This window comes from Cyrtonyx montezumae, unplaced genomic scaffold (genome assembly GCF_038088225.1).
Source record: "Cyrtonyx montezumae isolate F1298 unplaced genomic scaffold, pur_monq_1.0 scaffold_26, whole genome shotgun sequence".
Lineage (NCBI taxonomy): Eukaryota > Metazoa > Chordata > Aves > Galliformes > Odontophoridae > Cyrtonyx > Cyrtonyx montezumae.
The window spans coordinates 1,134,906-1,152,139 of NW_027072003.1; the positions used below are offsets into that span (position 1 = coordinate 1,134,906).

General features: G+C 46.6%; 1 protein-coding gene across 4 annotated transcripts in view; it reads left to right on the forward strand.

Moving 5' to 3' along the window:
• The window catches only part of CCND3 (cyclin D3), a 38,655-nt gene that overhangs the window by 8,195 nt on the left and 13,226 nt on the right, over window positions 1-17,234 (forward strand). For 2 of the 4 annotated variants that reach the window (XM_065740322.1, XM_065740320.1), the window contains exon 2: window positions 12,029-12,228. The exons of 1 other annotated variant lie outside the window; for it this stretch is intronic. In XM_065740322.1, the coding sequence (XP_065596394.1) occupies window positions 12,199-12,228 (30 nt within the window). In that variant the 5' untranslated portion in view covers window positions 12,029-12,198. Of the gene's footprint in view, window positions 1-5,609; window positions 5,692-12,028; window positions 12,229-17,234 lie in introns of those variants that run through there. One more of the 4 variants, XM_065740321.1, reaches the window with a different exon arrangement.

The following is a 17,234-nucleotide window of genomic DNA, read 5'->3' on the forward strand; positions in this document are numbered from 1 at the left end:
TCTATTCGCTGATAACAGGCTGTTCCCTAACCACTATTAGAGATTTCCACCAAACTTAAGCAGCAAGTGAAAGGCAAACGAGCAAGGTCAAGGTAAAAATCTGTTCTTCCAGAACTCCTTGGAATCAGGATTTTGGAGCTGGAGCCCAGAACTGGGAGAGCCCAAACTGTGGAGCTGGCTTTTCCCTCAGAAATCTGAGTGTTTTGCTAAGATGTGGGTTTTGCCACCCAACCTGGCACTAGGTTTCTTTTTCTGCTTCCCTCTCTTGTTCATCTTTTGCAGTGGATCTGCATATTAACTCAAGGCAGCAGTTTTTCCTAAGCCTTCTTTTCTCACTCCCCTCCTCCACCCCCAGCCCAGTTATTGATGAAAGCAGATTTGACGTGTGATAGATCCCAAGATAAAATAAGTGTTAACAAGAGAATATAAGCAATAGCTCAGGAGGGGAGAAAGTCCTCCAGGAGTTGACAAGGCACAACCAGAATGTCTGGCGTCTGCCTCGGCTGCAGCTCGGGAAGGAGCCTGCCTTCTGGCAAGGGTTAGTGCCAGGACTGCTGCTAGGATCTGGAGACAGGGGTTTTTCTTTCTGCAGCTAAGTAAGATTTTTATCAACTATCTGAGAGCAGAAGCCAGCTGGTCCAGGAGGTCTGGCTCGTGTCCTCCCGCCCCATGCCTGTGCATGTAGTGGGGGTGGCAAGGGTACTGCCAATGCAGGATCTGCAGCTTGAGCAAATGGGAGAGCCTGTAGGTCTCTGTAGCCAGGGGCAGCCCTGTAGGTCAGTGAGGCAGTATCTTGTTTGCTTCTTCCAAGAGAGCACAAGCCAGCCATGCTGCATATGGAATGTGCTCCTGCTTAATTGCTGCAGTGTCCAGTTTCATTTTCAGTGTCCAGCCTTTGTGGCTGATGGCCCACATCAAACTCCCTGCACAAAGAGCAGAACAGCCAATTGCACTTCCTTCTGCAGTGGAGGTAAGTCCAAGTACAGAGACCTCGTTATTATGTGAACTCCAAGATGAGGTGAGGCCCAAAACAGCTTTCTTGTGACCTTGTAGCCTACTACCACATGTATTGCCCCAGAGAAGTAAGGCACAGTGTATTCCCATGCCAGTTGTTCCATCCTGCACTCCTCTGTGCAGCCACTGCAGAGCTATTTAAGTGACGTTCTACCAGCACAAGGAAGGCAGAGCAGAGCAGGTCCTTGCCTCATGCAGACGCACACAAATCCACTTGCTCTGACCCAGAAGTAATTTCCACAAACCTGCTTCTCAGTGGTGCTTTGATGTGCAGCTGGGATTTTCTCTTGCAAGGGCTTTCCACTTGAAAGTGGTCTGTCTGAAATTCAAGTATTTGGGGATTTGCTGTCTTCAGGACAGATCTAGTTTCTGTATACATGTCTTATGGAGGAGCTGAGCTTGGGCAAGCACAGATGGACTTCAGGCTTGTGGGAAGTACCTTTCAAACTAGCCCTGTTTAAATTACCAGCCTGAGACAGAAAATTATTAAATATGGGAGGTCTTTTTGTCCTTTGTATTTGATTTCATTCATAATCAGAGCCTGAATCGACCTCTCTGCTGGAAATACCCCAGAAAGACTAATTGTGCAGAGATTTCCCCAAATTCTTCAGCTGGGGTTGTGACACTTCTCACTGTTAGCCAAAAACAGTCTCAGCATTTTTCTGTCATCTTGCACAGAGCCAGCTATGGTTGCCCAGGCCACCTCACCAGCCCTGGCCTGATAGGATTCTGACATGTAGGTCAGTTGCTTTGCACTGCATAACTTGATTGATGTAGGTTTGTGGTACTCCAGGTGATGAGCATCATTAGAGTAAGTGCTGAGCTTGGCAGAGGAGAGTCTCAGCTCTGATTAGAGTATCTTGGTGCTGTCAGCATGTGTAATAGTGCTACCAGTGCCTCTAATTGTGTATGAAAGCAGCAGAGATTGCACTGGAGCTGGAAGGGTCTTATGTATTCATAATTGTGACACTGCATGCAGGGAAATAACCACTGGGATGCTTTGTGTGCCTTCAAATGGCTTATGCCACTTTTGTTTTCTGCCTCACATACATCTGTGTGGTATTTTTCTTCTTTTCAATGCAGCTGCTAAAGCTTTTTGAAATTATCAGCTTGCAAAGCTGAAGGGTAAATGTGGGACGCAGAGTTGGCCTAAACACAGCAGAATTCTTTGATGGCTGAAGACTATCAGTGTAATTTCTGTTGCCAGGACACTATTTCAGCTTAGACTATCCAAAGTGGTTTGCAGAGTGAGCTCAGAAGTGTCCACATACACAGCCAGACGCATATTCCTTAAGCGCCCAGTTGGGACTGCAGGGCTTTTGCAAGCAGCTTTGCAGGTGCAAGTGGCAGGAGATGGAAGAGGAAACTAGTCTGTCTGTAAGGCACCACTGTAGTTTTCAGCTGTGCATCCAACCATCAATCTCAGCAGGTGAGCAGAGATCGTTGCTGAGCATCTGTTTTCTCCTTCTTAACTTACACTGTGCAGGAAGTAAATAAATGTACGTACTTCTACCGTGTTTGTCAGCTAAATGGTGGTAGAAGCTGAGTTTGCATATTGCAGGACTGAATGGACTCCCATTTGTTTCACATTGCAGATGGGAGCTTGTTGAAATCAGTGAGGCCTCAGGGGTCTAACTGATGGCAAATGCCAGCCCTGCCTGAGCCCTCTGTGTCTCACTGTCTCAGCAGGTAGTGCACAGGCACAGCACCCTGCGGCCCCGCTGTCATTAGTCATAGGGTGACCTTTCTGCTCTTCAGAAGTGCAGACTGTGAGTTCAGACTGAGCACTCACATCAGTGCAGGAGGTGTCCAGGGTTTGGATGGTTAGAACTACAAAGATAGGAGTCTGGTCTTTGTTTTGCAGCATCTCCTAGCTCCAGTCCCTCCCAGGTCTAGAAGTACTATTGCACAGTTTATTTTTTTAGCTAACTAGGATCAACTGTAATCTCGTGTATGCCTGCAAATGAAAGATGTACAGCTTCTATGATCATCAGATTAGTATATGGAGCTGAGTAAATCTGCTGACCCAAGTAGGAGTTTCCAGGGCATGTAGTTAGTGTTTCTGGTATCTCTGGTTGATTGTTTGCTGTAATAGCTGTCACTTACATGAATGTGAGTCCCCTCTCTTATAGATGCATAATAATCTCTGTCCTGAAACAACTCATGCAGGCATTTCTCATCACTATGTAGCAGCCTAGTAGGGAGGGCTGGGGAATGGATTTACTGGGGGAATAGAGAGCTAAAGCAAAAGGTACTGTGTTGACTGTAAAGCAAAAAGACCAAGGCAGACATTTGTCAGTTTAGGCTTGAGTGGGTTCTCATGAGTTCGATCCCATCCTCTGGCAGCAGCCTTTTTTCTGGGAGCAGAAGGTTAATGGATATTTCAGTTTCTGTAGGTGGTGGTATAACAGCTGCATACAGTAGCAGGGGTGCTGTGTGACAGTAGGATGCTTTCCATTAGTGTTTACATGTGCTGATTGCTTCATCAGCACTGTGTATTATTTTGGATCACCAAAGTTTCTAACGTAATTGCTGCTTTCATAAGTAAAAATACAATGCTCATGTTTCCTATTAACTTGGCATCTTTGCTTCCTTACCAAATTCAATGCAGCAGAAGGGAGAAGCAGCCTATCCAGCTCATGTTGCTGGAGAAAACTGTGGCAAAGGCAAAAAGAGGTTTAGCAGCTCCCAGGCATACCATACAGGAGATTTTTGGAAAGGAAGTGAAAAGCAACTTTTCCCATGGGAACTACAGAGGGAAGCAAACTGGACTGAATGGAGGTCTCATAAATCAGTGACATGGGCCTTTGACTTTCCGTGCTATACCCTTGGGCAGATGGTATTTATATGCCCAGTCAATAATTAAGAAAAAGCAACAGAACATGAAAATGCAGCAATTACAAAAATGTCAAGACCTCTGAAATCTCCATCAGCCTCACACTGTAGAAGGGGAAACTGAGTGTTTACCCGGTGTAGGGAACCTGCTTTGGCAGGGGGTTTGGACTCGATCTCTTGAAGTCCCTTCCAACCCCTATGATTCTATGAGGCAGTGTGTATGGCTAGGGGCCATGCAGAATCTCCTCCCTGCAGGGAAAATGTGTGCACCTGTTAATGTGATGAGCACATGCCAGTCCGTTCTGGATGCTCATGTTCTTCATCTCCATTCCTAGTGAGAGAGGAAGAGGAGTCTGACTAGCAGAGACACCTATGTTTTGTTCTAGTTATCAGCTGAATGCATGTTCTGTGGGTTTTCTTTGTTGAGAAGCAGCAGCAGTATTTGTGCTGCCTGTGCAAATCTACACTGGCAAAGCATGTTACAGGTACAACTAATTCATCATTGTTAAAATGCAATGATGGGATTTCCTGAAACTGTCGCTATTGGCCTAAGCTGCAGGAGCTGTGATGGAAAAAGTTAAGCATATTTGAAATACAAGAGCCTTGGAGATGTGATTCAGTATGTATGGTCTTACTTCTCCATCAGCTGTCATCAAAGTAGCTTCCAGTTTATCACTGGTTAAATGTAGGTTATTTTTGCCCAGTTGCAGTAATCGGTTTGTGTCCCCTATAGCTGCCCCTCCAAAGCTCAGAGCTGGTAATGAGTAGTGAATTTTGCTCTGTGCCTTTAGCCTGGATGCTAGCTGAGTGCTTGGGTCCTGTCCTGGGAAGGGCTTGTCTCTTGCCCGTCACCAGCCCCAGCACAGGGTCTGGAGGTAGATCAGGCTTTGTACTGCCTCTTAGCACCAAAATCAATCTCACCCTGTCTGAATGCCCTTTTAGTTCATAGAATGTCTGCCAGCCTGCAGCAGTTAGAAGTGCACTAGTGCAATGCATCGCTACCTCTTAAGGGCTAAGAGTGGATTCTCTTGTCCTGCACGTATATTCCTGTGCAGGCTGATCACCTGCTTGGCCTGCAGTTGTGGTTGCAGAGCTACCTTCGGAAGTGCAGTAAGTGCTGCCCTTTGCCTTCCCTGTATGTAGGGATAGGGTCCTGCTCATGCCTTAGGCAACCTCTTCCTCTCACCTAGGTGTTAAGAGTCAGTGCTGGGACTTTTGCAGTTTTTTGTTTTCTTTCTTCTCTTGAAGGCAGCTAGATTCTAAGAAACCTAGGCAGGGAGGTGGAGCACAAAGGAACCTTCTTATCTTTGACCTTTCTGGTAGGGATGCTTGTTGTGGGGTGGCTTCCAGGACCCAGATAATGCAGGAGGTGGTGTGCACGATTAGGTATTGAGACACCATCTGCAAAAGCCTGGTAAAGAGCTGTGAGGTGGCAAAGTGAGAAGATGAATCAAGGAAGTCTGCTCTGCCAGGAGGTGGTAGAAGGCATGGGAGGAGGGTGGGCATGAGCAGGGGCTTTGCAAATGAGTCGCGGAGCAACTATGGCCTTTGTGAGTTCCTTACTGGTAAGGGCTGCAATGAACTGGGTGCTGAAGGAGAGCTGCCCGCAGCCCATGTCCTGCCCTGTGCAAACCCAGTGTGTCCCAGTTTGCATTCCTTGGTGGGAACACTTCTCATTTTCTTAATGTTTTTTTCTTTACCAGCATTGAAGCAGACAAGGGCAAGAGAATGGGTGTCCGTGCTGGCTGTAGGCATCCATATTGGGTAAGTGTTGAGAATTGTAGCCTGAGGAAGCATATCTTGGAGCCAGGCTTTGACCTCCCACATCTCAGTCATGGCATGGTTCGTGAGGGCCTTGCAAACACTGGCAGGAGCAGCAAAGCCAGGCAGTGCTCACTGCCAGCAGAACTGATGCTCCCATGTCTGCTATGAACCAGTTTCCAGCAGGAATGGAGCTTTATATGATGTGTACTAAGGACTGCTTTTCTTTAGCAGAAGCATGTTTCGGGGCCCATTTCTCTTGGTATAATCCTGATGCAGAACAGGAAGATGTTTGTGGGATGGGAAGAATATTTTCTGCCCAACTGCAGTCCTGCAGGGAGACCCACTGCGGTCAGCTGGGCTGCAGCAGTGCAGCTGGACAGACAGACAGGACCACAAGGTGTGCTCATGTCCGGTGGCCTCTGTAAAATCTCCTGGTGTTTTGTTTTGTTTTCCCCTCATTTGTCTTTAGGCTGTAGCGACCCAGCTCCGATTTCCTTTTATAATTAAACTCTTAGTTTCTGTGTTTCACATAGTAACGAGCGTTTCCTTTGCTGCTCTGCTACTGACACTGTGTTCTGCCTGCTCCCCACCTAGCAGTGTGGCAGGACGAAGCTCTGCCCACGCTCCACCACTGTGAGCTGCAGCTGAACTGGGGAGGTTTATGTGCCAGTGCCGTGCAAGCAGTAGAAGCCCATGGTCATACTGACAGGAAGTCCTTTGTATTGTTTTATTTTGCAGATACATTAATTTAAATACAGTTAAACAGCTTTGCCACTGTGATCCCATTGCATGGTGGGATGAGTAAAGCTTTTTTCTGGGCTGAGGAAAGGAGGAAGCCTGTTTCCACACAGTGGCCCCAGCAGAGTGGCTTACAGGCGGCTGGATCCCAGCCCTGCCCTGTGGAACTTGGCCCAGTAGTGGGCACAAAGGCTGTGCTGGAGGACTGGTGGCGGGCAGAGCAGTGCCTTTGGCAGCAGCCTGGACTCGAGCAGCTTCACCCAGGAAACCAGAGCCCAAATTGTCCTTGCCCTCCTTGGCAGATTCTCATGCAACCCCTATGTCCACCTTACCTAGCTGGATTGGCACCTCTTCAGTCTCTCCTTGAGTGCATGGCAGCACTGTGCTCAGATCTGGGGGTGGGGGCTTCTGTACCATTGTAAGGCAAATCATAGCTGCTGGTTCTGATCCTGGAGCATTTCAAGGAGGCAGGCCACTTCAGGGTGCTGTCTGGGAGCTGTCCGTACAAAAGCTAGCATTTAGCTATTAAAGCCTCCAAATCTTGACTGAGGCTCATTAATTTACACAAAGTTAATTACTAGGTCCCTTTCCAAGAGTCTGATCTGAGTTGTCTCATTGCTTGATGTAATTTTCAGGGAGAATTAAATCCTCTACTTAAATGCTTTATAGCACTGTTTTGAAGACATCATTGTGTAACTTCTTTAGCCTGGGAATTTTCTACCATCTTGAAGGCCTTTAGCACCATTAATAAATTAACATAATTAATGATTAATCACCTAAATATGAATGGAGTAGGCCTGGTGCCAGATAAATGTAGAATAAACATATATGCCCACTCACTTGCACATGTGTACTTTGGTGCCTCTGGTAGCAATCTCACTGAATTTGATGGAAAGTTATATTCCTCCATTATCTCCTTTTGCTGGAGGGAAACTGAGGCATATGGTCTGTCCAGGCTAATGAGCAGGACAGGAAGGAGTTATGAGACAATCACAAAGCACTGACACTTCCTGACTCTGGTGTGTGCTTTTTGTTTTTACTACAAACACTTATTATATATTTTAATGGTATTTCATATAGTCTGAATGGGGAAGATAATGTTGCCCATTCTCTCTGGGAAAATTGCTAAGATATAGGAAATAGAAATTGCTGCGCTGCTGAGACCTGACTCCAAGGAATGCAGAACTACCTATAAGTAAGACCAGGGATAATTTGCAAGAGCTGTTATTGATGTCAACTCTGAAGCATGTGATTTAGCATCTGTATTACGTTTCTTACAATGTAAGGTAGTTTTGATATCCAGAGAATATTTGAGCCCTTTCTGACTTGCAATCTTGCTTAAGAGTTGTAAGAAGTTGGCATTGCAGGCTGGAAAGGAAGTGGCAGGAGCCAGGACTGGTTGTTAGCTGTCAGACCCCAAAAGGTCATGCTTAGGTTGGTGCACTGAGAAGAACGAGGTAGGAGTGCTGTTGCAAATGGAAAATATTTCCATGCACTGCACTGTTGTCTCTAGGAAACCTTTCAAGCACGCCCAGACCCAGCAATTCACTAAGAAGACCCAGATCTCATTCCTTTCACTACAGACGCCAGCAAAAAGGTTGTTTTTTTTTGTTTTTTTTTTTTTTTTGTTCCAAGTAGAATCTGCTCCTGGCTCCACCGGAGCTGGTCACAGCTTTTGTTCCAAAATGAAGCCCTTCCATATTCTGTTGTGCTTTTTTGCAGCACATCTCCTGTTCGTTGTTTTGAGGGAGCTGCCAGCTAACCCCATGTCTGCGGCAGGGAATCGAATCATTCCTCCAACAGCTCCATTGTGAACCAAGCACCAAGTGCTAACTGCAAACATGTGTGCAACTCTTTTGCCCCAGAGCATGACCACAGGAAAGGGTCTGTGTCCAAAATAGCAAGCAATGCACTGATGCCCTTTGGCAATGCCAGGCAAGCCAGTGGACATCAACAGAACACTGGACTGTGTTGGGGCTCCCAGGGGCTACTTTCTGCTGATGCATCTGCTCTCAACATCAGACGGGTCAATCCTCTTGTCTTTGGTGGGTTTTTTTTTGTTGTTGTTGTTTTTTGTTTGTTTGCTTGAGCTATTTTCTCAAAAGGACCCAAAGGACCTGGAGTCACTCCAGTTTCCTTGTCCAATTATAGGGTATATAAGAGATCTAAGTAGCAGCGAGGTCTCTTAAATGTCATCTCCTACCACTTCCAAACTTTCTTTTTTCCCTCCAGGGCCTCCTGTTCTTTCCCTCTCTGTAGCCATTAAGAGTTCATCCAGTTCCCAGCTGACCTGGACTCTTTTGTTAACCCTTGGAGGTAAACTGGGGTTGCTCCTGGCCTCATCATCTCCTGGGATCAGCTGCTGTGCTGTATGCTTGACTTACCTGAGTTTTTCAGACCATGATTATATTTTCCCTCATGTTCTGCAAAGACTGTCAGCTGCCGAACAGGGCAACGCCATGTAGCTGAGAGGCTGGATCCTGCAGGAGGATGGCCAGGTCACCTTTAAGCACGCTGGGCTTGGCATGTGTTCCCAGGTGGGGCAGCCTTAGTGCAGGCCATGGCTCTCTCAGAGTGTCTGTTCAGATAACCAGAGCCATGCTCTTCAGTGTTGACCACAGGATTACATCTTCAAATCAAACAGCTCTGGTCTCTGTGAAATCTTCACCTTAGATGTGGACTGGGAGGGGACAGGTTTAGAAGAAAAAGCTCAGCTGTCTCCAAGAGTAATCCAGACTGTTCTGCCACCACTGCCTTGAGAACAAAAAGATTTGCTGGCTGCTGAGTGCCTTAGAAAATTCAGCCCTTGATCTAGCTTTTCCCCTCTGCTTCCTTGCCATCCATTTTCTTTCCTTCTGGTTTTCCATGCATGCATGAATCTTCCCAGTTTCTTTCTTGGTCTACACTGAAAAGTCAGAATCTTGTGCCAATTTGACATTTGCCTTTTCTGAATGCAAGAAGCTCTTGGAGCTCAGGTGGGAGGAGAAACAAGTCCTTCTGCTTTCCATTCTGTGTATTTTGAGCTCAGCCTGGGAAAACCACTCAGTTTTCCTGAGTGGTTCAAACTGAGCTCAGCCACTCAGAGCTCAGCCTGGGAAACAAAAGGTCCTTGGATGAATCTGATGGGACCACTTCCTCCTGTCACCTTGCCAGCTGAGCCGCACGCATTTGTCACAGGACAAGGAAAGCAGTTCACTTCATCCTCCTTGCTTTGTTTTGTCCATTACATGACTCTTTCACTTGCTGCCTGCAGCTCTCTGTACTCTTCATTCTCTCCTGCTTGCTCTGCTGTGCTGGGTGATAGAGGTCTCTCCTTGAGCTCTCTCGAGGGTCATGTTAAGTTCAGGTTGGTCAGGGGACCAGACTGGTCTAAAATACAGGAGAAGAAAATGTGGGTCCAAACCAGCATCTCCAGTTTGAGCATCTAAAGCTGCCAGGCTAGCACCTTTCTGTTGCTTGCAGTGGGCTTTGGGTTGAATATATGAGGAAGAAGTTGTTTTTATGGTAATAAGTTTCTAGTAGGCCTGTCAAGCCTCTTACTCCATGCTGCCAATTCCAAGCTGTTACAGATAATCAGCAGCTGTGACATGGGGCTGCTCAGCTGATATGCAATTGCCATTGCTTGGAGCTTGCTCTGGGACTGGCACGCTGGCCCTGGGCAGGGAGTTTCCCTGCCAAATTGGTGATGAGGAGCCAACATCAGTTGCAAGGTCCCTTTGTTTGCTGGGCTATGGGATATGGCCTAGAGAGGAGTTTACAGCCCTACATCACAGAGCAATGGAAAATATGTGCAAGTGAGTGCTGTACAGATCAGTGCCTGGGGCAAGAGCGCTGTGTCTCCTGCACTGAGCGCACAGTAATGGTTCTGAGTGGAGCTCAACACTGATGATGTGCCTGCAACCTGTTTGATTGTGGTGGGGAGAGCTCTGAGCCCTGGCTTGGGCAGGGAGAGCACTGTGCTGGGAACTGTACACTCCCTTTCCAGGTGGCCTTGTCTGCTGGGAGCACCCAGCAAATGCTTTCAGTGCTCTGTACCCCAGTTTCTCCTTCCATAGGTGGGGATACTTCTGTACTACTTTGCAGTCTAAGCACTGCCATCCCATCATCTCTCCTTCCCCAGCTGCTGATGGGGAACAGTTTCAACATAGTGACAGCAGTCTTGGGTTCTTCAGTGTGATGTGGAAGATCCCTGTGTGGGTGCACACATAGCCTACTTTCATGTCCTATGCTCCCGTCCCCATGCCCACAGCAGGCTGCTAGCTGTCTGGACGTTATTGCTTGTTTTGAGGACATGCTCTGCCACCTCAACATGTAAAGAATGCTGAAGAGCTACAAAAATAAGCTCAGAAGCACTCATGCCTGATTGCAGGAGCCTATTTGTTTGTCAGTTGACTGTGGGAAGGAAGCTGGTGTTTAATTGTTACAGCAGTATCCCTGCAGGGGCTGACAGTATGCTGGTGTGACAGTACATCTCATTCCCATCTCCTGAGTGTTTCTGCTCACATGGACCAAGAGGGCACAAGGCAACAGGTCTCATTGGGTGGCTACTGTAGGAATAGGGCACAGTATCAATTTTTCCAGCTCAGCACAGCCATATAAGCCACTACTGATTTCTGCTTATGATGGCTCAAGAGGCAAAAGTATATTCCTCACTGGTATGGTGCTAGGAGAGGCAGGAGCTGTAATGCTGTGCTGCAGGGCTCCAAACATGCATGGAGCAGTAGGTTGGTGTTGGAAGAAATGGTTAATGTATCAGACTGCTGCTGGAATTGCTCCACTAGAGATCTAAGTACAGCAGAAATGCTCTTTGCTCAGTGATGTACATGCACTCACAGTGTGTGTCTCATTAGCATTTTGTTGATGTCAATAACTATTGTGATATGAATGCAGAAGCATATGTAGATAACGTACAATTAGTAGAAGTGCTGGGAGAAATGCATCCATGTGTTACTGTGGACATTCGCATTTCAGTGAAGTTGATCTTCTATCTGCTGAGATGTGCAGAGGTACTGGGATGTGGCAGTCACAGTAAATACACTGACATTTGTGGCCCTGGGGAAGGGGTGTTTGCGAGCATGCTGATAGTCTAGTCAGCAAAAGAGACTTCCGAGCAATGCCCTGTGCTGCTGTGTGGATTGTATCTTATTTCCATTTGTTAACACAGAGGTGTGACATTTTTCCTTTGCCTGTACTTAATCACTGCAACTTGTAGGTACTCAAACTTATTCTTCCCTGACTGCCATCTGAACTGCTGCGTATGTTCCTCACTGCCTGGGTGGAGAAGATGCGTTCTGTCTTGGATGTGTTGACCTAACGTGTGCAAAGCAGGCTGGCTGCAAAATGGGGCTTTGGAGCAGTCCCTCAGGTTGCAGAGCTGGGGGTTTGCCATGCACAGATGTGGGCTAGAAGCGGCTCAGCTCAGTGCCCTCTGCCCATGCAGGCACTGTCTGGGCGAGGCCGCATTGGTGCCGGATGTTTCCTTTCAGTTACAGCAGGGTGTGAAACAAGGGTAGCTAGCAGGCTCATGGTAAAAGCTTGCCACCAAGGTGCCTCCAGTTCAGAGCTCTTGTAGGGTATGCTCAGCCAATGCTGGAAGGGAGCAGCAAGCCAGGTGCACCGCTAGCTGGAAAGTCAGGGAGTATCAATCTGTTTCTTTCTTTCCCCTAAACACTCCTAGGCCCACACATACATTGTCCTGTCCTGCCTCCCTCCAAGGACTCAGACCTGGCACGGACTCAGCTCTGATGACATTCCTGCCCTCCCATCTCTGGCACTGTGGAATCTCTGCAGCCAGAGAGCTCAGTCTGCTCAGGCCCAGCCTGCATCCCTCAGTGGAGCAGCACTGTGATGCTGCTGTTATCCTCTGCTTGTCTAAAGGTGAGTGAAGACCAGTGTCCTCGTTCATCCTTGTGCAGATACATGTCCATTACCTGGTGGCCTCACCTTCCACCTGGCCATCCAAGTTAAACCCAGCCCTCATAACTGCCAGCCCACTGCTCACTCTGCTGCCTCGCAGTGCTGGCTGACTGCAGCCTTGCTGCTGTGCTTCTGCTACTTGCTCTGTCGTTCTAGGGTCCTGAGAAACATGGCCAGGTGCAAGTACCCAGGGAGCAGCTGTGCTGCAGGCTCAAGGTGCTGTCCTATGGCACACCAGGCTGCTTGGCAGCAGCAACACAGAATGCAGATCTGTAAAGTTTTTCCTTCTCCCTGTTCTATTCCAGCCAGACCAGTCTCCTTCCTCATCATTTCCCTTCCTGCTGTGCAGCCTGTGGCAAATTCTGCCTGTGCTGATGGGAACTGGTGTACTGGCTCCAGCTGGCAGTTGGCACTGGCAAGCAGGCACCACATCAAATGAAAGATGCCATGCAACCCAGTGTTCTTAGAAAAACCCAAACACATCCAGTCTTCCATACAGGGGCACGTGAGACACAGACAACATCATTTCAGGTTAGAGAATGAAAAGGGCAGGAAGCCTGGGCATGGGGAAGGGTGGTTGAAAGAATGTGTATTTCGTACGTAAAATTTCAGGGTAGAAATTTTTAATAATTTGCATAATTGGCTACCACAGATATTCCCCTGAAATTAACTAAATATATCACAAGTGGGGGCTTTCCAAATTGATTGGTTTCAACTTTGCTTTTTTTTCTTTTTCAGTCTATCTTTCTGTCTTTACCAGCAGAATTTGGCTAGTTTCTAAAATGTCTGATTTAGGAGCAAAACTGAACATTCACCTGGGGCTGGCTTACTGTGTCATGGGTCTGAGTCAGTGAAAATGGGGCTTAATTTTAGAATTTGTTAGGAAAAAGGAACTGGGGCAGATAACAGCTGCTAAAATGACAGGTGAAGACAAACTTGCGTTAATACTTTTTGCATAAAGTCAGGTGGAACTGCATTTAATTGTTAGCTGTTGCCAGCCTGCCTGGCTCCACTGGGGTCAGATCTGGCCCAGCTGCTCCAAAACAGAGACACCCCAAAGCCATTACTGCATCTGGAAATCTTCTAAGTGATTTGCCAAAGGGGAATTGTCAGTGAAGTGCTTGCATACAGCTGTGTTTCTATCAGTTTCCGCTCACACCTCTTTGCTGTTGCTTTTTCATTCTGTTCTGGAAACCCCTGAAGCAGAGGGAGTCCTAGATCCAACTATTTATCACCTTTAATAATCTTAGTTAAGAAACTGATGTTGCTAAACTGATGCATTTCCCAGAAACGGGCATGCTTGGGTGTACAAGCAGTGGATGTAGCATATACTTAACCAGTATCACACTTTTTTTCCGTTTATATAGAGGATTGGTCCAAATTGCAGCAAAAGCTTCTCTAATATGGGGAGTTAAGTTGACAGAAAACTTGCATTTTGATCTTAGAAACATGGAGCTTTCTTCCAAAGGCTTGTGTACACCAGAGCTGGCCGCATCGGAGCGCTGCAGAGACTCGGTATTCAGATGATATCACTCTGAACTAATTAGTTGTACTCAAAAGTCTGACCAAGTCAGAGGAAAGGGAATGCAGTGGTTGCCAGTAATGGGAAAGCTATTAGGAAACACGTCCCCTGGGCCAAATCATGCAGTGTTACACTTTTCCCAGACGCGCTTCAATTCAGTGAAAGCTTTTTATTTATTTATTTTTCCAAATTTTAAGAATGGATGAGATATAACAAAAGAGAGAAAGACATCAATGGGGACAAATGGTTTTCTTGTGTAGAAGCATGGGAGCGGGACCAGGAAATCCTCAGCTCCCCTGCCCAGAGAGCCATGGAACAGCTGTGGGAGCAGTATGCTGTGTGTGCCTGAAGCTGCTGTCCTGCTAACACCAGCTCATGTTCATCAGCACTGCTAGGGAAAACTGGATGTGAAATACAACAGATTGAAGTGCTTTGAAATCCTCAAAGCAGAAAGGGTGAAGTACTGCTTGCGCTCTTCCCCTCTCATGCATAAAATGGTACCTGCTTTTCATTTTATTTGGGGGTTTTCCTGCAGCAAATCATGTGGTTATTTGTTCATTGGATTTGGTTCTTGAGTCCTTCATGTACGCTGAGCAGTTTCATGTTATGTCACTGGTGACACTAGTTGCAGTATGACCAAGGATGAGGATGGCTTAGTTCTTGGTAGATTGAAACTGGATGGGAGGCAGCCCTAAATGCATCAGAAAGCAGTGTGGAAAAAATACAGCTTCATTGAGAGCCTTTGGAGCTAGACCTTCTGCTGATGCCAAGTGATGTAGCTAGAAAATTCCTGCAGAAGACAGCTTTCAGAAATACCCCTTCTGAATGGCTATCACATCCATGCTTACCAGAATCAGGTCTGCATCTGCATCGCCACTTTAAAAGCTCCAGCTGCTAGTCAATCTCCTCAGTTCATCAAAAGCATACCAAAAAAATGAGCCTGCTTTATGATTCAGCAAAGAACACCACTGCTGGTTGGAGATCCTGGAAGTCTGGAGGCTATCCGTTCTTTAATTTTTACTCTGAAGGAATTTCCTTTTTTAATGTTTCTGTTACCAAGGCCAGGAAGCTGACTATCTATGGACAGCAGTGTCCAAAATTTGGCTTTCCTGGAATTTTCTCTTTCCCCTCTGCACACCCACACAATAGGCTTCTGGGGACGCCTGCAGCCTGTAATTTGCCTTCCTAGCCTGATAATGTGGCTTGCAGAGGCAATGGTTTTGCCAAGTCATCATCTGGAAGGAACACTTTTCTTATGCAACAGGCTTCATTTTCCCCCTGTGCCTCATGGGCCATGGTTGCCACTGAGCACAGCTCTGGCCAGAGGGGCTGCCTCCCAGCTGCTCCACAGACACTGGGGAATACAGGAGGAAGACCATGAAATCTGGGAAAGGGCCCGAAATTTTCAATTTCAAAAGGCACAGCCCAGAAACCAGAAGGACCAAGAACACAGTGCTGTGGTTTCCCTCTGCCTGACTAAAGAAAATAGCTGCTGTCTATTTTTACTAAAAATGTGGGATGTGGGGCCCTTCTCTTCCCCTGCACAAATGGGGGATGTCAGTCACAATGAGAAAATAGGGGAGTGGAGCAGGGGGTCATTCCAGATGAAAAACAGCAGTCTGGTCCATAGAAACCTCTCCCGTAGATTCTTAAATATTTCTTGCCCGCACCACAAGGAGATTTATTTGCAACGTGAAAGAAATTAAATTGGGAGAGGAATTTGGGAATCTCATCTCACCTACAAAAATCCCTTATCTTCATTTCAAGGAAGGGATGGAATTGATCTAATTCATTCTGCTGTCACCCTTTCTTTTCTGCACCTCTGCATCACCATGCTGTGTGGTATTCTCGGGGCATTCATTGCAACAAATTGGTCAATGGCATCAGAAAGGATTTGCAAGGTATTGTATACTTGGCAGCAAATGAAAGCCATCTGTGTGAGTGCAAAATGTATCAAGTGTGTTATGTATGTGACCTTTGTGTTCACTGTCATGTGTGGTATTATGAACCTCTAAACTGATCAAAAAGATGTTCTTCATTTTCAGTATGGAAGGAGAGAGAGAACAAAGGCCTCAGTCTTGTTTTACTTATGCTTATTAACTTTGCATTTGTTCTTCATTAAAAGGCTCTTTTTAGATGACTTGAAAATATAAAAACGTACTGAATGAGTCGAAATGACACCTATAGAAATGACCTACTGGGAGGGGAGTAGCTGCTGTGGCAACTCACTCTGCTGCTAGCTGCTTTGGTTCTTTGTTCCTTTCCTACACAAACATACAAGTGTATATGCTAAAGAATGACTCCAGCAGAACTGGTCAGACAGAGGTGTTCCAGCTGAGCCCTCTTCAGATGATGCTGCATCCCGAAAGTCTTCGATTGCTACAAACTCAATTGTTCTGCTCTCTTCTGAGCATGAACAATTATCTTCACAGGACTCAAATAGAGATTACTGCTGTGAGTTGAATTTGGGCTTATCTCCATCCAGATCTGTTATCTTTCATCAGTACAGCCAGAATGTGATATGTAATGCTATCTACTGGAATAAATGGCCTATGCAGAGATTTGTTACAGAAGCACGTGCTGCAGAGGTGCTTCATTTCAGAGGGTGAGACAGCTAGAAATGTCAGGGAATAATGCAGTCCAGCAGAGTTGGAGATGTGTGCACTGCTTTGTCACCTCTGACAGTTGTGACTGTAACCCACTGCTGCAGCAGATGCTGCATTGCAGCACCAATGAGACAGGTGCACTCTCTTTGGGCACGTTCCCTCCATAACTGATATCGGGATCTTTTGTAAAAATGGACTTCAGAGTTTGAATTCTTTTAATTGTCAAACATAAAGACAAACCTCTCACTTCATATCCCAACTACAGGATCTGCTGTAGTTTATATAGGCTGTTTTCTGGTGCACCAGCAAAGTTGAGACATCTCTGTTTTTTGAAGACACTTAGAAACTGTATGGAGCAATGTGGGCGGGTGTGTATCCTGCTAGCTTCAGCTTCCCATGCCACAGAGCAATTACTGCTGGGCCAGCTGCCAGCAGACTGGAGCACCAGCCCAGAGCAAACCCTGTGCTGCAGAAGGCACACTGCAAGCTTATTTGAAAGACTTTACCTTTCCTGAAAATTTCTGAAGAAGTTGCGCAGGGTACAATTTGCAAAGGTTTTTACCAACTATTGTTAATTGTTCTGACAAACACAAACAACGGAAAAGAGCAGAGCCCTGCAAGCCCTTATCTCTGCAGACACCGCGGCTGCTATCTGCTGTGGAGCTGCACCAGTCACAGCGCGAGGGTAACTTTTGGAAGACAGCAGCCTAAGGACAGACTGGCTCGGAGCTGTGTACGCAGCTGATTATTTTCCTAGCCTTTAAAGGCTGTGGCCACAGAAAGTAGGGGAAGCGATAGGACTAAATGCTGAAAAATTACTGTAAGAAATGGTAGATATG